At 42.5% G+C, this 24,692-nt stretch overlaps 2 protein-coding genes across 7 annotated transcripts in view; one reads left to right on the top strand and one right to left on the bottom strand.

Annotated features, from left to right (window-relative positions):
* ABCA1 (ATP binding cassette subfamily A member 1) overlaps positions 1–17,679 on the top strand; it is a 91,934-nt gene extending 74,255 nt beyond the window's left edge. For 2 of the 4 annotated variants that reach the window (XM_059491732.1, XM_059491735.1), the window contains 24 exons: positions 537–650; positions 980–1,131; positions 1,572–1,696; positions 2,062–2,160; positions 3,311–3,500; positions 3,655–3,749; positions 4,155–4,187; positions 4,746–4,851; positions 5,556–5,630; positions 6,027–6,196; positions 7,130–7,307; positions 7,848–7,963; positions 8,051–8,195; positions 9,506–9,629; positions 10,218–10,347; positions 10,485–10,605; positions 10,769–10,831; positions 11,289–11,395; positions 11,797–11,938; positions 13,151–13,285; positions 13,517–13,620; positions 13,748–13,840; positions 14,020–14,263; positions 14,468–17,679. In XM_059491732.1, the coding sequence (XP_059347715.1) occupies positions 537–650; positions 980–1,131; positions 1,572–1,696; positions 2,062–2,160; positions 3,311–3,500; positions 3,655–3,749; positions 4,155–4,187; positions 4,746–4,851; positions 5,556–5,630; positions 6,027–6,196; positions 7,130–7,307; positions 7,848–7,963; positions 8,051–8,195; positions 9,506–9,629; positions 10,218–10,347; positions 10,485–10,605; positions 10,769–10,831; positions 11,289–11,395; positions 11,797–11,938; positions 13,151–13,285; positions 13,517–13,620; positions 13,748–13,840; positions 14,020–14,263; positions 14,468–14,608 (3,002 nt within the window). In that variant the 3' untranslated portion in view covers positions 14,609–17,679. Of the gene's footprint in view, positions 1–536; positions 651–979; positions 1,132–1,571; positions 1,697–2,061; positions 2,161–3,310; positions 3,501–3,654; positions 3,750–4,154; positions 4,188–4,745; positions 4,852–5,555; positions 5,631–6,026; positions 6,197–7,129; positions 7,308–7,847; positions 7,964–8,050; positions 8,196–9,505; positions 9,630–10,217; positions 10,348–10,484; positions 10,606–10,768; positions 10,832–11,288; positions 11,396–11,796; positions 11,939–13,150; positions 13,286–13,516; positions 13,621–13,747; positions 13,852–14,019; positions 14,264–14,467 lie in introns of those variants that run through there. The other 2 variants (XM_059491733.1, XM_059491734.1) reach the window with 2 other exon arrangements.
* A 2,707-nt stretch (positions 17,680–20,386) lies between these two features.
* Positions 20,387–24,692, bottom strand: part of NIPSNAP3A (nipsnap homolog 3A) — a 52,614-nt gene continuing 48,308 nt past the window's right edge. For all 3 annotated transcript variants that reach the window (XM_059492851.1, XM_059492853.1, XM_059492852.1), the window contains exons 3-6: positions 23,618–23,779; positions 21,908–22,057; positions 21,424–21,510; positions 20,387–21,313 (exon numbers count right to left, since the gene is read on the bottom strand). In XM_059492851.1, coding sequence (XP_059348834.1) covers positions 21,237–21,313; positions 21,424–21,510; positions 21,908–22,057; positions 23,618–23,779 — 476 coding nt within the window. In that variant the 3' untranslated portion in view covers positions 20,387–21,236. The remainder of the gene's footprint in view (positions 21,314–21,423; positions 21,511–21,907; positions 22,058–23,617; positions 23,780–24,692) is intronic.

Here is a 24,692-nt window from a genome sequence, read left to right as displayed (position 1 = left end):
TAAAGGTCAATTGACTCAGTTGGTAGTATATTTATTTTGTGATAGTGAAGAGTTTCTGTTGTTGGAGTATATTGCAAATAACTTGACTGACACTGTTGTCTGCTCTGAAGAACTCCTGACACATCAGACCAGAGTAACGTCCAAATTACTTTCCCTTTCTGAGAGCAGATCACTGTGCTGAGTCCTTATAACAGCACATTGCACTTGTAGTGACATGACTATGTATGACTTTCATGTGGAAAGTGAGAGTTTCTTATGATGAGAGCAGCCTGCTCTCTTGGGAGAAAAACTAAAAAGGTGCCAAATGCAACTAGAAGAAGTTTCTGGGACATCACAGAAAGTATGGTGCATAAAACATGACCCATTGCAGAATGAGTCTTGGTTTCGTTTTTACCTGCACTGAAGTCACTCCAGATCAACTCTTCAGTTTGCAAATGGAAGACATGCAAAATGAAAATTATATTGCTTTGTTTTTTCTGGGGCTAGCTGGAGATTAACTGAAGCAGTTCAGGTAACCATAACTGCATCATTTTCAGATGGCACATTGCCAGCCAGAAGGAACAGACGTGTGTTTGGAGACAGACAGAGCTGCCTTCGTCCCTTTACAGAAGATGATGCATTTGATCCTAATGACTCAGACATAGATCCAGGTATTGCTAGAGTTCAAGCCTGTTTTCTTTCTCTGGATGCTCTTTCATATTATAGGTACTGTGGATCTTAAGGCTTGAGTCTGCCAAAGGAGTGGTGATGTATTTGCCTTTAGAAATAGTGGACAGTGCAGGATGCACAGCCTGCTCAGTTCTCCCATTCAAAGCTCAGAGAAGGGAGAAAACACATTCATGTAAATTTATCTAGTTATTTCTCCTGATTCTGCACTTTTTTTTTGGTGGGTGCGTGTGGCTGCTCCAGCCATCACCTTGTGTTTCCAGCACTGACAGCATCTCTGAACTTTTGAATAATGGTAATTTCTTCTTGCTAGCAGAATCCAGAGAGACAGACCTTCTCAGTGGCATGGATGGGAAAGGCTCCTACCAAATGAAGGGCTGGAAGCTGACCCAGCAGCAGTTCATGGCTCTGTTGTGGAAGAGGATGCTCATTGCCAAGAGAAGCCGGAAGGGTTTTTTTGCCCAGGTGAGAGCCTCCAACAGGAGCGAAGTCCATCATCAGGGACAGCTCTGGCCTGTGTGTTGTAGTCTGAGTTGATGGTAGGCTAAAAACCTCAAGGGAATGCAGATAACCAAAATTAACCTTCGCTGCACATGGGGGCAGAAGTGAAGCACTTGCCTGTGCAAGTGAAAGGTGTTGCATGATAAACCAATGTGATTACAGTATTCTTGCACAGCAAGTGTAATTTTGCCCTTGGAAACAACATTTGCAGCTGAAGTGAATTCCCTGATTGAACACAAGATAGATCTTGCATTGGTTTCTAGCGCTGTTGTGGTGTACATAGCAAAGATATTCCTGGGAAACTTTGAAAATGTTTTGATCCAATAAGTGAGCCATATGTACTTCCTGATGCCTCTGGAAACATTTGTTTATTAAAAGGACATGTTTTTTCCTTGCAATTTCAGATTGTGCTGCCAGCTGTCTTTGTGTGTATTGCTCTCATGTTCAGCCTGATTGTTCCTCCCTTTGGGAAGTACCCCAGCCTGGAATTACAACCCTGGATGTATGATGAGCAGTACACTTTTATTAGGTATGTTTTGTGTGGCCTATAAATTATATTCTTCACAAACTTGAGTTACTGCTTTAACAGGTCCTTTTGGGTTTTGTGCTTATCTCAGAAGCACATTTTAAAAGAGTTTTGGTATTTTTTTCTTCGACCTTTAAATGCCAGCTCTAACAGGCAAAGTTATATCCATTTCTGAATGGTGCTATGGCTCTCCTAATAATACTGTGTACAAAGACTTGGAATGTGTGTGTGCTCTTAGGCCAAGCATTCTTCAAGGGCAAATCCCCGCCCACATCCTTTCACTCTGCTCTTGGCCTTGCTCTGTTGCTTCTTTTGCTGTCTGCTGGTTACCACTCTGACTGATAGTGTTTTTTCTGCTGTTCCCATAGCAATGATGCTCCAGAAGATGCAGGCACTCACAAGCTTTTGGATGCCCTTCTTGATAAGCCAGGGTTTGGGACACGTTGTATGCAGGGACATTCCATCCCGTAAGTAGAACTCTGGTCTGGGAACAGGACACACATCCCTGGTAGCTCTAGCTGACTTTTGGAAATTGTGGTAATGCGTGGCCAGAGCAGGATTTAAGCCAAAAGAGTTGTAATTACATTCAGCTTTTCTGCTCAGAACTTTTTTAAAAGTTTCCAGCCCTCAGTCTGGTGAGGAAGTTGAGGTTTGAGTGCAAGTCCTTGCTGATAGAGATAGAAAGGGGAGAGCAAATGACTCAAGTTACTGTTTGGTCCTGAACATGGTAAAGGACCTATTTATGCTGTTGACTGTTGCTATTCCCACCACACAATCCTTTGTTTCCAGCTGCATTGTAAACCTGAGTTGGCTCCCCACAAACACCAGCAGAAGGAGTGGGGAGCCAGACAGGCATTTGTTGTTTCCTAACTTGACTTGGTGCATGACCTTGAGCAAGTCACTGAAGATCTAGTCTGTGATCGTAGATGATGTTCACACTCTGAGTCCAAGATAGTGTGTCCAGAAGATCTGCAGCTCATGTTCACAGGATGATGGGGAGGGAGACAAGGTGTCTGATATAATGGTCAGTGGTGGAAAGTAAGCTGCATCCTTCATAACAGGCATGAAAGCTGAGCTATTCCACCAATGGGCCATGGGGAAAAAGCTGCCCACTGCTACTTTGAGAAAGAGCAGTGTTTTGATGCCCAAAGGCAGAAATATATCCAAGGAGTCATCCAAGAAGATTGTCTGCTGTGATCTTAAAATCACAGGATATCTCAAGTTGGAAGAGACCCATGAGAATCGAGTCCAACTATCTGTTCCTTGGAGAACTACTTTTAACTAAATCATGTGACTAAGCACATTCTCCAGATGCTCCCTGAACTCTGGACAGTGTGCCTGCCAGGACTCACTGAAACAAAGCATTTAGTTATAATGCAAAGAGGGGAGTGTCTGGCCCTACAGTGTTGGCCTGCCCCAGTTTCTTTGGCAGTGGGATCTGCTAAAAGCTGCAGAGTCTGATCTGTTGCTCTGAGCTGTTTGTCTCTGTGAGGTCAAGCTCATTTGAGAAACTGACTCTGCTGGGGACTGTGGAGTTTGATCTTTAAATCTCTTGTAAGCAAAGGTCATCATATTTATCTTAAAAACTGCTTTTTTCTTGCCTTTTTCCAAACACAGGGACACTCCTTGCACTGTGGGGCAGAAGGAATGGACCACTGCTTCAGTCCCAGAGTCAGTGCTGGATATCTTCCTGAAAGGCAACTGGAGCATGGAGAACCCTTCCCCATCTTGTGAGTGTAGCAGTGAGAAGATCAAGAAGATGCTGCCTGTGTGCCCCCCTGGTGCAGGTGGCCTGCCACCCCCACAGGTAGGAAGGGCACAGTGGTACTGCAGGGAGGAATGCTCATGAGGAGCAGAGTAGCTAGGTGTGATTCTTGCATGCAGCATTGTGCAAGATTTATTTTACTGAGCACCTCTGTTTTCTGATGAGCATTTATCTGTGTTTTCACTGGTGACACCAGCGTGAGCAAGACACAGCTGACATCCTCCAGAATCTGACCGGCCGCAATATATCAGACTACCTAGTGAAGACCTATGCACAGATCATTGGGAAAAGGTAGCTATTGAACACTCCCCCTTCCCTCCCTGACAAACACATTGGGAAAAGGTAGCTGTTAAACACTCCCTCTTCCCTCCCTGACAAGCACTGCTTGCTCTGTGGGTGATGCACAGATCAGGCAAATAAGCCTGGGCAGCCCAAGTTCTTCAGTAGTGAGCTAAATCCCCTCAGGTCCTCAGATAGCCCTGATCCTCAGCTCAAGTGATGTTTCTGCTTTGTGGGTGGTTCTGTGTGCTGACCCTCATAGGCAGATTATGGGGGAAGCCCAGAAGAGGAATGATGGGAGCTATATCAGATGTCAGAGGCTATTGCACTCTTTTCCCAGGCATGTGCTTGCAGCTTTTTTAGATCTGTCTCTCCTCTGGTTCTGTGTATTATATATCAACTCTTTTCTCTCTGCAGCTTGAAGAATAAAATCTGGGTGAATGAGTTCAGGTGAGTTACTGCATTTTCCTTAGCTTGTATATGTCCACTAAACCTTGAACATAGTATTTAGCAGGACACATCCACTGTGCTTTGCAGTTTTTGTTGTAGGACTCTTAACTGCCAGATATTGGAGGAAGATGTTTAAGGATAAACTGGGACAACCCCAGAGCACTGGATAGCATGTCTGTCTTTTGGAGAGAGCAGTTTTGAAAAGATTTGCATGACCAGTTTGCTGGTACTCTATTCTATGAGGTGCTATTCTTCCAAGCAGGGGCAGTAGGGAGACATCCTGCTTTGCCTGCAGCAGAGAATAGCTGCCTTTGGGCAGCACACTGAGCACTCGTGATATGAGTGTTTAACCTCAGAAACAAAGAGTAGAAGACTTCATGGCTAAGCAGCCATGTAGGAGAATAAAAGTCATCCCTTCATGTAAGAGTGGAGATGGTAGTTTTCGGTGTACTGCAGGAAGAGGAGACATGGATGTGGAGAGGGATAAGGAGTAGCATTTTGTGGAGGTCTGTCAGCATCATGTCATGTCATAGCATCACTTTCTATCTGAACTTTCAGGTATGGTGGCTTTTCCTTGGGAGCCAGCAGTTCCCTCGTGCTTCCTCCAGGTCATGAAGTCACTGATGCCATTAAACAGGTGAAGAAAATTTTGGAGCTGGCACAGGTGAGCTGTTGTCCCCCATAAGCCCAGGATGCACTAAATACGGAGTCTTTTTCCTTGGGAGATGACTTGGAAGCCATAAAATGAGGAGCATGTGTATGTTAGCTGTGTTCACTGACTTCTCCCCACTACCTCTGAGCTGAGATCTCCCAGGCTGTTGTCTAGGAGTAGCAGAAGTCTTGGAGACATACTCAGCTAAAGCTTGCCCAGCCCATGTTGCTGATGTGGCTTCTGCCCAGCACCAGTTGCAAACCAGTGGGGATTGCAGACATCTGAATGTTTTGTGGCAGGACAGGGTGGGCTGTCATTAAGACATTGCCATTAAGAAGTGGTTGTTGCCATCTTCAAAACCTCAGCTGAACCTTCCTGTGCTGAGTCTGCTCTGGCTCAGAACAAATTTGGGCCACTGTTCTCCTCTGAGTCTGCCAGCCTGCATCCTGCAATGTTTCTGAAGGTTGCATGCAACTTTGGTTAATAAGTTTTGCTGGGAAAAAAACAGGCATAAGATGACCCATCTTACCAGTGAGACTACAGAAAGGAAAGGACAGTTACTCAGCCTTCTTACCACCTCCAGTTTGGTGGGTAGAGGCTGTTGAATTGGCAGAAAGCTGTCAGAGCTGTGAAAAACATTGTGTAGTCTCTGCTAGACCAGGGCATGAATAGAGACATTCTTAGAGGGGAAGTAACTGTCTCTTTGCTGTTTGCAGGGGAGTTCTGGGGATCGATTTCTCAACAGTTTATCAAGTTTCATGAAAGGCCTGGATACAAAGAACAATGTGAAGGTAAATCAACCAATCCTCATTTCTGTGTCTGCTATTTGAAGCTCTGGTAACTTGGAGTCATAGCAGTTTGTCTTGGAAAACTTTCTAGACCAGAGTTCTCTGTATTTGCTAGTGGAGTAAATGTAGCCTGTAGTTTTATGTGGACTTCTCAAAATCTGTTTCTCCTTTGGAGTCTAGGCCTGAATGCCAAAAGAGTTCAGTGCTGAATCAGTGATAGCTTCCAGGAGCCTCTTGTGATTATTGATTAAACTGTGTGTTCTACCCCTGAGCAAGCTAGCTGGAGTGATATGGAAAGAAATATGCCCTCAACAGAGGCAGGGATGTTCTGAAGGGCTTAGGAAGCTTTTGGGTAGCTGATATACCTGGTGCCTTTGATGCTGATGTGGTGTCTTGTAGGTGTGGTTTAACAACAAGGGCTGGCATGCCATTGCATCCTTCCTGAATGTGATCAACAATGCAATCCTTCGGGCCAACCTCCAGCAGGGTGAAAATCCCAGTGCTTATGGGATCACTGCCTTCAATCACCCACTTAACCTCACCAAGCAGCAGCTGTCTGAAGTAGCTCTGTAAGTTGTGACATGACTATGGATGGGTTTGGGCTCATTGCTGATGGCTGAAAACAGGCAACATGGGAGGTTTTGGACCTACTGGTGGACAGTCAGTGGCCTCTGCCATTTAGGCTGTTAACACACAGGTCTTATTTTCTCTGGTCTGGGGAGGTGGCAACCTGTGCTGCTGAGAACCTGCTGTTGAACAGCACTTATGTACAAACTTTCTCTGTCCTTGAGCCCCTGGAAGCTGCAGTTTTTAAGAACCAGTCCTTTTCAGGAATCAGACCTTCTGCAACTCTAGGAAATCCCTCTCAGCCATCCTCAGAAAGGTGTCTCACCATAAATATGGTCATTCTTTCATCCTCACCATTTGACTAGGAACCTCTAGTAGGTCCTGTTGAGTCTTGCCCACTGTCTCAAGCTAGGGGGCACACAGTAATGCACAGGGTTAATTTCACTGAGGCATTGACTAGTCCACTCTCGCTATAATCATCGTCAAAACTCATAATCTGTGTGCATATATATCCTTCAATCCATAAAACAGTGGCAGATAATGGGCAGATACTTGTCAGCTTTGAAACAGCACCAAAAAATGACAAACCCCAACAACCCCAGGAAATGGATTATGTGGGAAACAAAGTGGTGGTAATAAGGAAAGCAGAAAGCAGTCTATTATGCTGAAGTTATTAACCAGTCTGCAGGTTGTGATGCTGTGCTTGAGATGCCAACAGACATATGTTCCCCCTGTTATATGGCTGGAGAAGAACTGTGCAGTTAAGAGAATCTTGCTTGGTAATTCATTACTCGGGATTCTGAGTATAAGGACAGACTATTGACAGCAGAAGAAGAAATAGTTTCTGTCTTGCCCTGCATGAGCTGCCTCATTTCATCTCAAAGGAGCCAGTACCAGCATACAAACAATTTGCTTTCTTCCTTTTTTTTATCCAGGATGACCACCTCTGTGGATGTCCTTGTGTCCATCTGTGTGATCTTTGCCATGTCCTTTGTTCCTGCCAGCTTTGTGGTTTTCCTTATTCAGGAGCGTGTCAGCAAGGCTAAACACTTGCAGTTCATCAGTGGTGTGAAGCCTGTTATCTACTGGCTGGCCAACTTTGTGTGGGATATGGTAAGGACTTAAACTGGGCTAAACTATCCTCCGTTCTGTTTTTCCAGGGTGTCTTGAAGTGCACAGTGCAGTTTGTTCTAGTGGGCACTGCGTTATTTCAGTGAATAACAACTGACACTATGACTTTTGTGTTTTCTCTCATGGGGCAGTGCATCTCACTGGGTCAAGGCGTACCACAGAGGATGGAAGGACAACCATAAGCTCAGTCATTAGCATTTTTTATGTCACTCTAAAATACTTGCCCAAAAATGTTCGTTTTTGTAGCCCCTTGTTCTGCTCTGTCCAAAGCAGGTTTCCTCAACCTGTGGTGCCTGAAACCTCTGAGAGTCTACTGACTACTTCTAGGGGGACCAAAAAGTGTAAATTCATGTGTACTGTATTATGGTTCACACATGCGATACTTTTAAGAGTCTCCCCTTGAAAACAGTTTTGAGAACACTGAAGTGTTTTGAAAACTATTGAATTAGAGCTGAAAAAAATCTCTCCTTTTTTTTTATGTCACCTGGAAAGAAATCTAAAGTCATGTTTTTCACCTTCTAGTGCAACTACATTGTTCCAGCCACACTAGTTGTCATCATCTTCATCTGCTTCCAACAGAAGTCCTATGTATCCTCCTCTAACTTGCCTGTTCTGGCTCTCCTCCTGTTTCTCTATGGGTAAGGGATTTTTTATCAGAGGATGACTGGGAAGGCTCTTAGACTTGGAAGGTTCTTACGTGATGTTGCTGCCTTTTCTCTTGCCAGGTGGTCCATCACCCCTCTCATGTATCCGGCCTCCTTTGTGTTCAAAATCCCTAGCACAGCATATGTTGTGCTGACCAGTGTCAATCTCTTCATCGGCATCAATGGGAGCGTGGCCACCTTTGTCCTGGAGCTCTTCACCAACGATGTATGTTTTTTCAGAAGCTCCTCAACTGTCTTGTGCTGCTACACTCTAGTTCCACGTTGGTTCCATGGTGCCTTTAGCAGCCAGGTCTCCAGAAAAACTAGGCCCTGTATGCATTAGCTTCAGCAGCAGTTTAAACATAGGTTCTGATGGAAATGGGTTAAAGCCCCCTTTAGAAAAGCTCACAGAGTAGTTAAGAGGTGGGGAAGGAGCTCCTGAGATGGTCTAGTCCAGCCTCTGAGCAGGATTCAGCTACAGTAGTGTATTGGGTTTGGATGGCCTGGTTTTTCATAATGGGGGCAAGGTCAAACTGCTAAGAGCAGGTTGCTCAGAGCCATTGGACTTTAAATTTCCAGGGAGAGACTCCACAGTCTCTCTGGACAACTTTTTCCACTTTTCAGTAATTTTTAAGGTGAAAAAAAAATTTGAATTTTCTTATGTTCAAATAGAATTTCTTGTATGTTCTTAATGAAGGGCATTTTCCATCTACCAAGGCCATCTAATCACCAACTATTTAGCTGCCCTAAATTTTGCCTCCTGTCATAGACACCTCTCTAGCCATGGCAGCTTACGCACTTCACTTCAGTTTTTCAACACCAAATGCCTCCTGGGGAAGGTACCAAGTTCCTCTCATGCTTGTAGACAACACAAGATGTCTTTGCAAGCACAGTTTGACCCACAGTGGTGTGAAGTGTTCCTTGTGGGAGGAGGCTCAGGAGACTCTGTGGGAGTTACTTGTTGATTGTACCTCTTCCTGTGGGCATAAGGGTGCAGTTCTTGATGGTTCCTTTTGTTACAAAGCCTATTCTAGCTTAGTAACAATGAGTACATGCTCAGAGATGAGTACCTGGCAGAGCAGGAACTCAGGGTGCTATCAGTTCAATTCATGGACTAAGCCAGCTGTGAGACAGCAATGGAAAAGTATTAGTGCTTCCAATAGGGGACAGGGAGGAGCTCCCTGCAGCCTCTGGCATAACCGGTCTGTTCAAGTTAAACTTCTGTGTGTCCTCAGCCAGTAGCCTTTTTGCATGTCAATGTTTGCAGACACTGCCTTTTAGACTGTGAGTGTGTGGAAAAACATTTTATTGCAGTTTGCTTGTGTTAATAGCATTGTGAGCTACACAAACAAGACTGACTGCCCAAAGAAGCCGTGGCCCTGGCTCTTGGGAGAACATGTCTAATCCTTGGATTTTTGTGGGCTTGCAGTGTTGGGAAAGGGAAGGAGGGGTCAGTGACAACATGGGTCACTCTTGGGAGGTGGTGGCTGCTTGTTGCTCAGCTGGCTTACTGGCACTTGAATTTTTTCTTAACAGAAGCTGAAGGACATCAATGACATCCTGAAGTCTGTCTTCCTAATCTTCCCTCACTTCTGCCTGGGCCGGGGACTCATTGACATGGTGAAAAACCAGGCTATGGCTGATGCTCTGGAGAGATTTGGTAAGTGTCTGCTTCGGACAAGCTCCGATAACTTTTCAGGAGCTGAAAGTGCTCAGCTTGCAGCACAGACCTCGTCAAACATGGCAAGTCATCATAGCTGTCCCTTCTTACTTAACTTGTTAAGAAAAACTGGTAGGTAGATCTAAAGATTTTTGAGTTAAGAGCATTAAATAAAAATGCATAAAGACAATTGTATGGATGTCATTAGGCATAGTGTAAGGAATGACTGAGGTTCTGGAGAGCTGGATGGATTTTTTTCTGGCATGCAGATGTCAGGTCTGAGTCATAGTCTTTCTGTGCTTCACCAAAGAGCTAGCCCACCTGTCCAAAAGCACACTTCACTGTGCTTTTGGACAGGTGGGCTAGCTCTTTGGCAGACTGAATTCTCTGGGCCTGAGTCCCAACTTTGCTACAGTAAAAAATGGCTTGCAGCCACGGCGGGCCGCTTGTGTGGTCTAACTTTCCCTCCTGTAACTGGCTGATCATCAGTTGTCCCAGTGTCCAACTCAGTGAGCTCTGCTGGAAGAAATGCTAGCCTGCTCTGCTTGCTCTGGAAAAGTGATTGTGCTTTTAATCATGTTTTGGCAGGAGAGAATCGGTTTGTCTCTCCTCTGTCATGGGACCTGGTGGGAAGGAACCTCTTTGCCATGGCAGTAGAAGGCGTGGTGTTTTTTCTCATCACAGTGCTCATCCAGTACAGGTTCTTCATCAAACCCAGGTAGGTTGTCCTCTCTACTGTGCTGCTACAGGCAGGTGAAGTTTTCATTGGTGTCACCTATGAAATGGGGAGAATACTACCTATGAAGGGAGGCCCTGTCATTTTCCGCTAAGACTTTATCATGTTGCTTTCTTCAGGCCTGTCTATGCCAAGCTGCCTCCTGTGAATGATGAAGACGAGGATGTAACCAGAGAGAGGCAGAGGATAATTAGTGGAGGAGGACAGAGTGACATTTTGGAAATCAAGGAGCTAACCAAGGTGACAGAACTTCTGAATTTGTACTTGTTAACACAAAACTATGCTGTTCCCTGTGCCTTATCAGAGGAATTTAGTGGGATCGAGCTGGGAGTACTGCAGATGTACAGCTCTGATTAGAATTCTTTGACAATGTCCTTCTCATTCTTTTTTCTTATGGTTTTAGATTTACAGAATGAAGAGAAAGCCAGCAGTTGACAGGATCTGTGTTGGAATCCCTCCTGGAGAGGTAAGCTTATTCATTAAATGGATTGTTTTGCTATTCCTGCAGTATTTAGGAGCCACAAGACAGCACAGGGTAGAGTAAGATCAAAACCAGATAAATGTTCAAATTGCTCCAAAGGAAAGTAGAAGCTGAAGCAGTTTCTGGTTCTATGTGTTTCTACGTTTGAAGAAGATATAAACTCTCAGTGTCTGGGACCAGAAGCCAAACTCCAGTATGCAAGATTTGGCACAGATCAGCTGCAGTGATAGGGTATCAAGGTGACATCAGTTTGTTCATATTCCCAGCCTAAAGGTTTATACTTTAAATAAAAATGCAGAAGTCTTTTTTTTTTCTGAAAATGGACTTCAGAGTCCCTCTAGCTGTACTGAGGGTCAAGTTTGCTTTATCCCATCTTGTCAGTGCTGAAAATGATGCAGTTGGATCCTGTTCTCAAATACACTGTGCTCATTTATATCCCCAGTGCTTTGGACTCCTGGGAGTAAATGGTGCTGGCAAGTCATCCACTTTTAAGATGCTAACTGGTGATACAGATGTCACGGGAGGAGAAGCTTTCCTCAAAGGAAACAGGTGAAAGACAATGTATATTTTCTCTGCTTTCTCCTCTAGTTTTAACAGCTTTTTTTCAAAACTCTTAAAACATCAAAATTCTCTTCCACTTTTCCTGTTTACAACTCCTGGCATCTATTTCAGCCCTTGTTTGAGTCTGGTAAAGTACGTCAGTGGCTTAGGAAATTTGATTTAGTCTGGTAGTTATTGCTATGTAGCAGCTCTTCCGAGTTTAAATTTTATTTTTTTTTTAAGGAGGAGAAAAGGGAGAGAGATAAAAAGTGACTTGATCAAAATGGACTTCTATGATTCTGTATTTTTGTTAGTTCAGTAATTCCAGGAACACTGTTTCATGCTGTTTTAACATCTAAATTGGCAGCATATGTTCATGAAATCCTAACAAAGGTATTTTTCTTTTACAGTATCTTGTCCAACATCCAAGAAGTCCATCAGAACATGGGCTACTGCCCACAGTTTGATGCTGTTAATGAACTGCTGACAGGGCGAGAGCACTTGGAGTTCTTTGCACTCCTGAGAGGTGTTCCGGAGAAAGAAGTCTGCAAGGTAAGTGAAACACCACAGGACCCACCCCAGCGACCAACTTGCAAGTTCTTGCTTGCATGCATACTTCCTGCAACTCATGTAATGCCATGATGTGAAGCTGTTGAAGATACTGTATGGTGAATTTTGCCCCCCTCTTTCCTTCAGGGAAACCCAAGAATTCCCTTGTTTTTTTCAGTGTTGCCTGTAAAACTGTACAAAATGGAAGGGCAAATAATTTGGATCCTATGTTCTCATAGCAAATGCTCTTTTCCACTGAACAACTTTCTTCCTTTAAGAATTTAAGGGCTGTGGACCTGCAGGTCATGCAGGTCCTCACTCACTGTCAAGTCTTAATTCTTTAAAGTACCTGGAAACAAACACACTATAACTTAGCAGAAGCCTTGTGCTGAGTTTTAAAAGCTTTCCATTTGATCATAGTGCATCATTAAAGTGCTGCTATTTCAGCATTCAGAGATGAGGTTACAGTAACAGTCTTTAGGCAGTTGATGACTGCTGCCAGTACCATGCAGCACCCTTCTCAGTTCTATTTCCTGGAATTAACAGTTTTTACTGTAGAAGACCTGAGTGCTCTAGGTAGATGATATCTAGGCTAATGTCCAAGTAACTTGAATCCTTCTGTGAGGGTAGATGGGATGGGTGGAAACTGCAGTCTCCTTCTAAGATTGCTGCCAAGTGCTTCCATATGATGTTCTTACCAGCTCCACATAAAAAGGGACCCAGTTCTGGGTGTGATTCAAGTAGTAGCTGAATCTCTTCCCCATAACACACTGCAGGGCAGCAATGCCTGCCTGTTGGCACTATTAAGGTGGAAACAAACCAAATTCCATCTATCCAGAGGGCTAAGATGCACTGTGGTGTGACAGCTGTGGGTCAGTAGTGTCCATGTCCCTGCTGTAAGCCCACAGTAATAGGAAAGCTCACTGAAGCTGATGCTGCTAAAAGCACTAGACTGATGGTTAATGTGGCTCAGCTGATGCTGATCTTGTGCCCACCAACTGACAAGCTGCAGCAATTTGATTTTTCAGGCCTCCTGGGGACAGAGTTACATATAGCCTGATCCAGAGGTGCACAGGGTGTTTCAAAATCCATTTCCATGCCACATTAGATCCTCAGATGAATGGCCCTTCTGAAAGCTGCTTTTGAAGCCAAAGTTTGTACGAAAACTCTTTGTGCAATGTTTGATTGAAGGTGGTATTGTGCTGTGTGTCATAGGTTGGCGAGTGGGCAATTCGGAAACTGGGCCTTGTGAAATACGGAGAAAAATACGCTGGGAATTACAGTGGAGGGAACAGACGCAAGCTTTCCACGGCCATTGCTCTCATTGGAGGGCCACCTGTGGTGTTCCTGGTGAGTCCACAACCTTTGCTCATCAATATTTTTCTTGAAAAATAGAAAAGCATGTTGAAATGAAGACTAATTAAAAATCCAGTACATAAATTACTTTGTCATTTTAGGAAATAAATCAAACTTGCTTATTTTCAATGTTTTCATAGTCAGGAATGGACAGGTAATTTCAAAGATGAGGTATTTTTCATCAGAATGTAGCAGCCCAATCTGGTTTTTGTATACCTTTTGCAGGATGAGCCAACAACAGGGATGGATCCCAAAGCACGTCGCTTCTTGTGGAACTGTGCTCTGAGTGTAATCAAGGAGGGGAGATCAGTGGTGCTCACATCTCACAGGTAAGTAGCAGCCCACTTGTGTCATACCTTGGCTTTTACATCTGCCAGGGCTGGATGCTAAGCTCAGCCTTTCTGCTCTGCCCTTCAATGCTGTTTGCAGCACTAATGAAGTTATTTCTGCTTGTAGCATGGAAGAATGTGAAGCCCTGTGCACTCGAATGGCAATAATGGTCAATGGGCGATTCAGGTGTCTGGGCAGTGTCCAGCACCTAAAAAACAGGTAGGTGGGGTGTTTTTTTGCTTACACCACAGAGTTTGCATTTTTAGGGAGATACAGTTAGGCTTAGTTCCTCATGCAGCATTTCCATTGCTATTCTGACTGTAGGAAATGCTGCTGGATTTTTAGGACACTTGTAATTCAGAAGCCCTTAACTCTTGTACTGACATTTTTGTTTGCAGATTTGGAGAGGGTTACACCATAGTGGTGAGAATTGCAGGGGCAAACCCAGACCTGAAGCCTGTTGAGGAGTTCTTTGGGCATGCCTTCCCTGGAAGTGTCCTGAAGGAAAAACATCGGAATATGCTGCAGTACCAACTTCCCTCTTCACCATCCTCCCTGGCCAAAATATTCAGTATTCTCTCCCAGAACAAGAAGAGACTCCACATAGAAGACTACTCCGTTTCTCAGACCACACTTGACCAAGTAAGTTTTTAGTAGCCTGGATGCCAAAATCTTCTTTTGCAGAGGTAGGAGTACATCTTTCAATTTAACTGACCTATCTTATAAGGGCATTTAAATGAAGTAGAGTACTGAATCTCAGGACTATTTGAGGATATCCAGTACTTAAAATGCCATGAATTCATTAAATACTATGGTGGTGTTTGACATGGCCTTTTTTTCTTGTAGGTTTTTGTAAATTTTGCTAAGGACCAAAGTGATGACGACCATACTAAGGACCTGTCATTGCACAAAAACCAGACTGTGGTAGACATTGCAATCCTTAACTCCTTCCTGCAAGATGAGAAGGTAAAAGAAAGTTGTGTGTGAGCCAATTTCGTCAAAGATATGATGAGCAGAATGCAAACTTCCTTTTCCTGGGATAGGATACTCCCAAAGAAGCTAGAGGAAAAGCAACTGGACACTCTACTGATAACCATTCAATGCAATGCAATTCAATGCAATGAAAACAATTCCTTTACAGGGGCAGTGCCTCATGGAGTCGTCTTGTACTGTTCTCCAGTGAAAGACTTGAACTTAGCTCATTACAGTATAACTCTGAAGCTGTGGTAAAGCACCCATGAGATGTTGTGGGCTTTCAAGTATACTGTATCTTGTTCTGTACAGTATGTTTTTGTTAGGGTTGCTAAAATAATTCATTGAGAAATCATGGCCAGTGGTTATTTACAGATATTTAGGACATGCATGTTTTAGTATTTGGAACATTCATGTCAGGAGTGGGAATGTGCTGGTGCTATATCCATTGCTGGCAATGAATGCACCAAAACAGTCCATGGCAAGAAATGTCACCACCAATGTTGTAGCCCTAGGTTGTAAAAACTTACAAGACGGCTTTCTCTAGGCTGGTGTAGGTCAGTGGTGACAAAGCTGAGACCACAAAGCAGTACTGTGCAGGTGGGGTGGCAAGAGACCGGCCATCATAACCACACATCTTCATCAGCAAGTGGTGATATGCAGAACTGTGAACCCTCCAAATGCATGATTGTCCCACCAGCATCACAATCAACAACATACTCTGACTAGGTGTTTGTGCAGTTAAGTACTTTCCTGCTCCTCTGAGGTACTGTGGCAGCTGCATGAACATCTAGTAGAAAAAAGTGGGTGAGAAGCAGACATAGGGTTTGGACCACAGCAGCAAACTCAGTAGTTGTACAAGCTGCTAATGCCAAGAGCAAATTCTAAATCATGAGCTGTCACTCAGATTTGTAATATCTGCTCTTTAACCCCTGCTTTGCACCAGAAAGGTACCCAACATCTGGAATTACTGCTTAGCACAAGCATGTTGCTGTTTCTGGCTTTGCCAGGTAAGACTAGAAATGAGATGTAGATTTTTTTTTTTAACAGTATTATTTATGACTTTTAATAGGTAGGTAGCATAATTAGGGATTGGAAATACTTTCAGTTGATCTTTGTAGCCACGGTATTTCTTTACATTATGCCTGTAATGCTACGCTCTCTTTCTGTCCATGTGGTGGATAGCTGCATTCATGATCTGACCAGATTCTAGCAATCAGCTGCTATCTGCAAACAACTGCAAGTTGTTCACCTAAAACTCTCCTGTTTGGAAACTGGTATAACATAATTGTGTAAGTTTCTGCTTCTATTGTGCAGTGTAGTTTCAGTCATTAGGTGATCCCTAACTGGAGTATTATACATTCTTATTATACATGTGACAAAAAACTGTTTCAGTAAAAAATCCCCCTGAAAAACAAGAGAGTCCAAGGTAATAGTGCTACAGTTCATCAGTCAAGTTTTTCAAGTTTTACAAAGCCAGAGTAATATTAGAGGGGAAATTATATAGTAAGAACAACCAATTCTTGTTCACATTGTACAACGGTCATGGGAGAGTATGCTTTTTAGGCCCCTCTGTGTTGCTTTTACATTTGAAAATTGGTTCAGTAATGTGGTTTGAACACAAGTGCAGTTCCTGAGCTGTTCCTGTATCCCATACCTCCGCCTTAAAAACTCACAGAGGTTCTGCACTAGTTTTGATGCTACTCCATGAATCAGTCATGGACCATTTTCTTCTGTGAATGACCATAGCAGCCCAGCAAATACTGAAAAGGCTGGCATGAGCCTGAAGAAGATTAATTACATATTTCCAAATATACTTGGTAACACTGACCAACTCAACATTTTTAAAACACAGTTAAACTAAGTTCCTTGTCCCTTTGTGTCCTGCCTTGAGGTAAAGTAAGAGCTTAGTACAGGCTCTACTGAAGTGCCTTTTCATACTTTTTTTTAATCTGTATAATTCATTGCTAAGGGGATTGAGAAAAGGAGTGTAAAGGGGATTGGTATACCTCACTGAAAACATACTTTGTTATTACTTTTATGAGATCGTCACTCTATGGGGATGAGTTACAGGGTGATGAATACACCAGACTTCCAGGTGCAGAAACAGCAGAGCTACAGCCATGACTACTCCAGAACAGGCTGCAAGTATGTTGCCGCATCATTTAAACAAGTAGCATGTCCTGGAGGCTTGCCACTGCTAAAAGTCGCTATTACAAATCAGCATTACATCACTGAAGTCAAGGGCTAACCTTTTGCACTGCACCAAACCAGTGCATGTAGAGCTGGAACGAGTTCTAGGAGGATTCAGATTTGGTCCTGAAAGGGCTGTGGTTTGCTCTTGGTAGCTGCTTATTTAAATTATTCATGTATCAGGAAACAACAGTTACATGGTAATACACTTTCCTTAGCCCACCAAAAAGATTCTTGATTTGTTTTGCCCCATGACTGTCGTGCTTAGAGGGTCTGCTATCTGTGACAAAATATTGCAGTAAATGTGGATATTAAACTACTTCACAGCTCTGATCTGCATTGTTTGTACTGAACAGACAGACTAATGCAGCACTGGCATGAAGATAGGTCATGGAATATGTTCAGACAGCCACTAATTTTCACTTAAGTATGCGTTGGGGAAAAATCACTCTGGAGTCATACACATTACGTGAACCACTTCTGATAATGAAACTACACTGAGGTGTTAACTTATTTTAAACTTCAGTACTATTAACGTGTTGCATCCCTCTTTGTAGTACATTTGTATTTCAGTAAGGAGTTGTATTTTCCCATAGTTAAACAACCACTGTTGTGCTTATCTTTCCCTCCTGAATTATAGTTGGCCCTTTGTTCCAAGCACTTTATGCTATCTGTAATGGGATCTATTTTTGCACTGGAATATCTGTTAACTTTGCAAAAATCTAGAGAGATTTCACAACTGAAATTTCTAAGTTAAATCCTTAAATGGACATTTTCGTTAAAAGCAAAAAAAAAGTATATATATTTGTATTTGCTAATATCTGTTATGTGAAGTATTAAAAGGCACTCTAATTGCCTTGTATTAAGTAAAAAATAAAGATGTTATAGCACCACTGGTTTTCACAAGTGTAATTTTTGCATTTGCTATTTCTAGGAGCACTGCTAGGAGCTTTTAGTTTTGCCAGATTTTTTGTTCTTAACTTTGATGCATAAGATTTCAGTAGCTCTAGAAACAAGTATGGAGTAGATATACTATTTTCAGGTAAATGAGGAGATGCAAGATATTAAGGTAAGTGCTACATTAAACTTAAAGTTAGTAAATGAAGAGGTCTCTAGCAAGTGATTGGTTAACTGTACAAAGCATAACAAACTTCTCTTTATGTTTAAATCCCAACTCAAATACCTGCCTCTGAATTTTTATTACACATATGCAAGTTGATGATGGTTCCTCCTTGCTAAAAACAACCTATACACATTGGATTTTGAACAGCAGTTTACAAATGAAAGCAGAATAATGGTGTGATTGCTCAAGGATAAACTGATACTAAAATGTTGTCTGCTACTGCATATAGTATCACCATCAACCAAGTTCCAGTATCTAACCAATTCCTGAAGTTACACTCATCAGGAAAATTCTTCCTGATTATAAGAAGTTAATTAGAATTTCACAGAATCACAGAATATGCTGATTTAGAAGAGACCCTAAAGGATCACCTGGTCCCATTCCTGTCCCTGCACAACATCATCCACAAGAATCACATCATATGCTTAAGAGCATTGTCCAAACGCATCCTGATCTCTGTCAGGCTGGGTGCTGTGATCTTTTCTGTGGAGAGCCTGTTAGAGTGCCCAGCCACCCTCTGGGTGAAGAATCCTTTTCTAATATCCAGCCTGAACCTCCCCTGACACAATTTCAGGCCATTCTCTGAGGTCCTGTCACTGGGTGACAGAGAGACAAAATCAGTGCCTGCCCCTCCTCTTCCCCTCAGGAGGAAGTGGTAATTTTCATGGGGTCTCTCCTCAGTCTCCTCCAGGCTGAACCAACACAGGGACCTCAGATGCTCCTCATTCAGCTTTCCCTCAGGGTCCTTCACCATCTGTGTTGCCCCTCTCTAATGGCTTCATTTTTTTTTTTTTTACATTGTAGTGACGCCTTATAAAAAATAAAAAAGCTAAAATCCTATATCTGTAATCCTGCAATTCTTTAGTGTATGAACTCCACATAGAGTATTAGCTACTCTTTTCCCATTTTGGTCAGACAAAGCAATTCCTCTTCAGGCCCAGGAATCAAGAACACCTTACTTTCTCAGGTCCTAAGAAATGTAAACAAAAGTGAGTTGCGGGGAGCAAACTTGGGGTAAATCACTTCATTACCTAGAGCTGTAATTGGAAGATTAAGCCCCAGTCTGCAAATGGACCAAACTTAAAAAGTATGAAAGCCCATGACCCATTGTCCATTTCTGGGTGTAGCCCCTGGGGGCAGCGGGGGGGCGGCTTCATCTGCCTGAAATGTATCTTGAATGCCCTTCGATAAACATAACTGCTTTTTGTTCTCCTTAGTTTTGTCTGGCCTCTGTTTTTAGGTGGTCCCAAAAGACACCAGTGGCACCCAAACCTTGTCCCCAGCACTGAAGGTGAGGCTGCCCCAGTGCAGAGCAGAACAGGACAATCCCCTCCCTTGCCCAGCTGTGATGCTGTGCCTGATGCACCCCAGGACAGGACACAGCTGGCCCTCCTGGCTGCCAGGGCACTGCTCACTCACGTTCAACTTGCCACAGACCAGGACCCTCCAGGGCCCACTCCTGTTGCTTTCTAACATCTTTTCCTCCAGCCTGTCTGTACAGCCAGAGTTGCCCTGCCCCAGGTGCAGAATCTGGCACTTTGAACTTCATGTGGTTGATGATTGCCTAGGCCTCTTAATTTCCAGGGTTTTCTGTTTTGACCTAGTGTCCAGCTGGCACCTCAGGATAAAGGACACCTCTAACATCTTGAATGTTCTCTACTCCCAGTGCTGGTGTTACAGAAATTAGTTTTAATTAAAAAAACAGAAAAACAATGAACCAAACAAAAACCCCAGTGAAATAATTCTTGCATTCAAATTTTTTTTAAAAAGTATCTTTTTAACTCTCCCCATTTTTCAGCCCATATTTTTTTAGTTAAAAAAAATCTTCCTTTGAAAGAACTGTTGTAAGGCAATGTTCTGAACAATATAGTGGTTCATCAGCTCTTGGTACCTTCAAGGTTGATTTGTAAAAGACAGGGGTCTCTGAAGTAGTGTTTGTTCCACCCTGAGAATGCTAAACATGGCTTTGTTGGAGGGAGCAGTGTATGAGGACATGGATATGGCCGCTGGGACCTGTTACACTCTCTTAACTACAGCAGCCACATCCCATGTTCCCACCTGGGACACAAGCATAATGGCCCAGAGCTTGCTTTAGTGCTTTCTGTGAGATCTTAAGGAACTTTAAAGCAGCAATAATCATTAGGCAACCTACACTAAGACTCTTCAGTTCTCAATTGCTCACTGCAGATCCATGATTAACATGTAGAAAATCCTCCCAAGTGCTCTGCAATTTATAGTCAATACCTATAAATTGCAGAAGAGGGTGCTCTGTACCACTGTATACAAATAGAAGTTTGACTTCTTAGCCCATGTGCCCTCTGCCCTATTGCTATTCACCCTTACCAGCTTACTGGTTCTAAAGCAATTTGTTGTTGACTGAAAACGAAGACCTGCAAAATGAATGCTGTACTTGGAAAATGGAATTTAATCATGTCGTAGTTAAAATGAGTAAGAGCTTGAGCCATAAACACAAAGAATTAATGCTTTATGCTCATTTATTTAGCTTTCAACAGTCCGACAAAAAGTATTTCAAAGAATGACAGTACATGTAAATCAGTTGAGTCTGATGACACAATTGAACAAGAAGGGCTAATCACCTATAGCACCTTAAACAAATAATAAAATATCCAAGCCAAAGCTTGTGGGGATAACTCACAGTTTTGAGGCAGTGTTTGATGAACAGAAAAAGAAAAGACTGAAATGAGCCATAACAAGTTATTATGTAAAAAGTTTCATGGCAGAACTCATTAGGATACACTACCTAATCAGCCCCACTGTTACATTTAAAGTGCAATTCCAGCAACACTGATGTTGTACATTGCTCAGAATTAATATAAAGTACACCAGTGAGAAGTCTGATTAAAACATAATTTGTTAAGATACATGTGGGAGTTTTCCTTCTTAAAACTGTATGGAATAACTAAGATGTGAAATTATAAGAGGCATCAAAGTATGTTATAAAAATTATACCATGCCTGGCTGGAATGCTGGACAAGAGCACTTAACTTCCTCAGTTTGGCAAGTGATTTAGCTGTGCAAAAAATCATGAAGAACTTAAGGATTAAAATAGAAGGTTGGTAATGCATGGTTTACATCATGATATGGCTCAAGTTGTTTGTCCTGGAGAGATAGGAACATCACCATAAACTTCTGTTTAACAATTGGTGTCAGAATGCTGATTTACACTGCCAGTGGATCAGCATTTTGCATCCATTTTTTGTCATCTGAAGAACAGCTCATCTCATAAGGGTATGGGGGTCCATGTCACTTGCTGACAGCACTTCCATCTTGTCTCTTCTGCGGTCAGTTACATCCTTTAGAAGAAGGTTACTTCAGTGGTGAGCATTGCAGAGGAATCAGAAGCATATTTTGCTGGGACTCCAAGAATCTGACACTGTCGCGCACTAAAATTAAATACATGTTTAATTAGGACAATATTCCAATGAAAGGTAATACTTTTCTCAGCATGCATGCAGGTAACACAAGTGAGTTCTCTAGATTCATCATGTCTTACCAGCTGCCACAACTCTGGCATCTTCATGGGCACTGTGTCTTCCTGCTGCCCGCTGATCTGGGCTCTCGTTCCACCATAGTACATGGACTGAGAAAGTACAAATAAACTCAGCTGAGCACTACTATGCTGCAATACAACACGTACTCTAAGTCCTGGCAATGTGCCTTCATCTGTTACAGGCAGTGCAGCTATCAGAAACAATTCTCCAGGCATGCCAGTGGTGGGATGATCTTTCACTGAGCCGTTGCATGGTTTGACTTTATTATCAGAGAGTCTTTTAATATCTGAGAGTATTTTAAGACTGGGGCAACTGGCTCAAGTCTATAACCCAATACACAACACTGGGTTCAAGGACTGTTTACAGGGCTTCAGTGATCCACACCAACATTTTCAGCAAGCTGACCAATCCTGATCCAGGATGGTGGCTTGCCCCTCTCCTCTGCCCCCTCCTATGTCAAAATTTGTACCAGAAATTGATGAGTACCTGTGTTAAGTAATCCATATTCTGTGTGGAAAACACCGATCAGCTTGGTATATCCTGTGTTGATGTGAGCATTGATTGCAGCACGAAATGCTTCACCCCACAATGCTGGCCCACCAGGCTTCATCTGGAAAGTAACCCATTCATACACACCTAGAAGAAAAGGCAAACACTACCACAAGGAAGGAAATACAAATTAATACAGCAGATCTTGAACCATGTCTCATGGCCACGGTGTATTTGCTGTGAGACCAGTATAACGTTTCACTGTCATTTGAGGACAACAGGAAACTGCCCCCTCCTCCCAACAAGCACAAGAACTCACACCTTCCAGAGGCTCACAAGAGCTCAAGCTCACTAACAGCAGTTAGTTCAAGTGTCAGTCTAAGTACCAGGGCCCTGAAGAACAGAAGGCTTCCCACAAAGCCCAACTTTGCAATTTTCAATGCTGCATGGAGATTTTGGGATATTCAGACTACTTTGTAGATACCACAAAGATACCACAAGTGCTCATACTTGTTAGAGGGATTTGGGTGTCTGCTTGAGCAATGCTGGGTGTCTTTTCTAAGACTGGAGATATTTTCTGCCATTTAAGTGGTTTATGACATTACAAACTCCTTTGACTTCTGGCAGTTGATCACAGTAAGATCTGACAGCATAACCAAAAGAGCAGGACTAGTTTAGCACCTCTGCTGTGCCAAGCATCTCCTTTCTTTGTAGAGAAATGGTGTAATTCACCAAAAAACCTCCAGTCCTGCTAAAAGTTACTTGTCTTCTTTCTGTTCAGGAAGTTACTTCAGATCACAATTGTTGACACAGTAATAGAAAGCCAGACACTTGCTACTTGGCAGCGTCTGGTGTCACTCTCCAGCAACAGGCTGGAGATAAACTGTAACAGTGTTTCAAGTTGTCTCTCCAGATTTTAGAGAAAACTGTTTCAAATTCAACAGCAACAGCATAAAATTCCAAATCCTGAATAAACGAAATAAAGAACAAAGATTACTGTCGTTATACATGTGCTCAGGGCTGAAGCAAGGTCTGCTCCCTGTCACTTCATACAAGAAAGCCTGCCAGTATTCATGAATTGGGGAACAGGCAATAGTACTAACATCAAATTTGCTACAGAGAGAATTAAAGTACAAAGAGACATGACTTCTACACCTAACCTGTGATTGTTACAAAAAGGGGCATAAGGAAGAACTGCAGAACCACAGCTCAGTCAGTCTCACCTCTGTACCTGGCAACATCAAGGAGCAGATCCTTGTTTGACTTTCACGTATCTTTAAAGAAGTAGGAAATTTTTTAAACTTTATGTGAAAGAAGCAGTATCAAAGCAAATTGATAAGAGGAAAATCTCTTTGAAAGAGAACAGCAGTTACCCAGGAAATGCCCTCTCACTGATGGACAGACAAAGGAAGTCTGGGATGGCTGCTCTGACCACTACTATGGTACTGCCATTTTGCATATTCATTTAGCAAGTCACCATCCTGATCATTAAGAACCTTGATGATCAGTCAGCTATTGATGTATGTTAGTGTAAAATCCTTCCAAAAAACTATCCCCCGTTGTGTTATGTCACCTTTTCCACATGGGTGCACATACATGCATTTGTTATGTAAAGGGTCATAAAACTGTGCAATACCTGGTTTAAACTTTAAGCCATTTTCTGTTAGTGTTGGTAGCTTTAATCAGCAAAAGAAAAGATAAGCTCACCCCCTTCCTTTGAAGGCTTCCCAAGCTGACACCAAGGCACCAGATAAGCAACCTCATTGTGCTGCTTCTCTACCAAGGGGAGAGCTGCAGAGATGAACTTTCCCTGCCAGTCTTTGTCATTTGCTAGTGCATGCCGGACTGCTGTTCTGTGGGCAAAATTATCTGTAAGGAAAGAAAAAATATCATTAAAAAATGCACATGATATCACATCAGATGCAATCAAAATGTATAATTGCAAGAAGGCAAACTACACTTAACTAATTTTGAAACTGATATTTTTAGACATCATATTAGCTCAAGCAGATGTGGTAAGTTTCCTTTAAATTCTGCAAAACTTCCTTTAAAATCTGCTTTAGCTCTCAGATTAAAATGGATTCAAGCCAAATGGAATTTTCCAAGAAGGTTTACAAAAGAGTTAAAGTAAGTTAAGCAAGTTTACTGTTTAAAAAGATTTACACATAGCAATTGCAGGGACTACTAGATGTGGCAACAGTTACCAAGGATAAGATTTGGAGAAAGCACAGTGGATATGGAAATGAAGTGGAAAAAAATCAGAAGTAAGAGTCTATCAAGAAAAAAATTAATAAATGTGCTTTGGCTTATATAAAATGACATTAAAAGTGTAGAAATAATGTTTGTGTGTTCAGTTACATAAAAAGATGTTAAATGCCCAAAAGCTAAACAATTTTTTTTTTTCCTTTTTCTTAATGGAAAACAAATCCACTTAATTAAGAGTGTGAATTTCAAGTGCTTAGGCTGCAGTGGCATCTTAAGCAATATATTTATGCAAACAGCCCCCAATACTACAAAAGAAAAATCTAGCATATGAGGATGGGAAGAACTTTGAGAAATATCAGTATCTTGGGACTAAGAGGTAAATATAGAAATTATCTAAGCAGGGATCTGATGAATCAAGGAGGAAGGATGTTGTAAACTTTGTTCATTTCTCAGATCATAGTGTGGTCTCGGGGTGGGGGGAGGAGCCACCACAATTAGACTGTAAAACATTGTTAGGAAACAAAAGATATAGGTTTTTCTCTTAGTTTTGCATTTTAAAGGTTTCCCACAGATTTTT

Source organism: Ammospiza nelsoni, chromosome Z, assembly GCF_027579445.1.
Source record: "Ammospiza nelsoni isolate bAmmNel1 chromosome Z, bAmmNel1.pri, whole genome shotgun sequence".
Taxonomy (NCBI): Eukaryota; Metazoa; Chordata; class Aves; order Passeriformes; family Passerellidae; genus Ammospiza; species Ammospiza nelsoni.
Note: the sequence above shows the minus strand (reverse complement) of the source record. Positions and strands in the feature narration are given on the sequence as shown.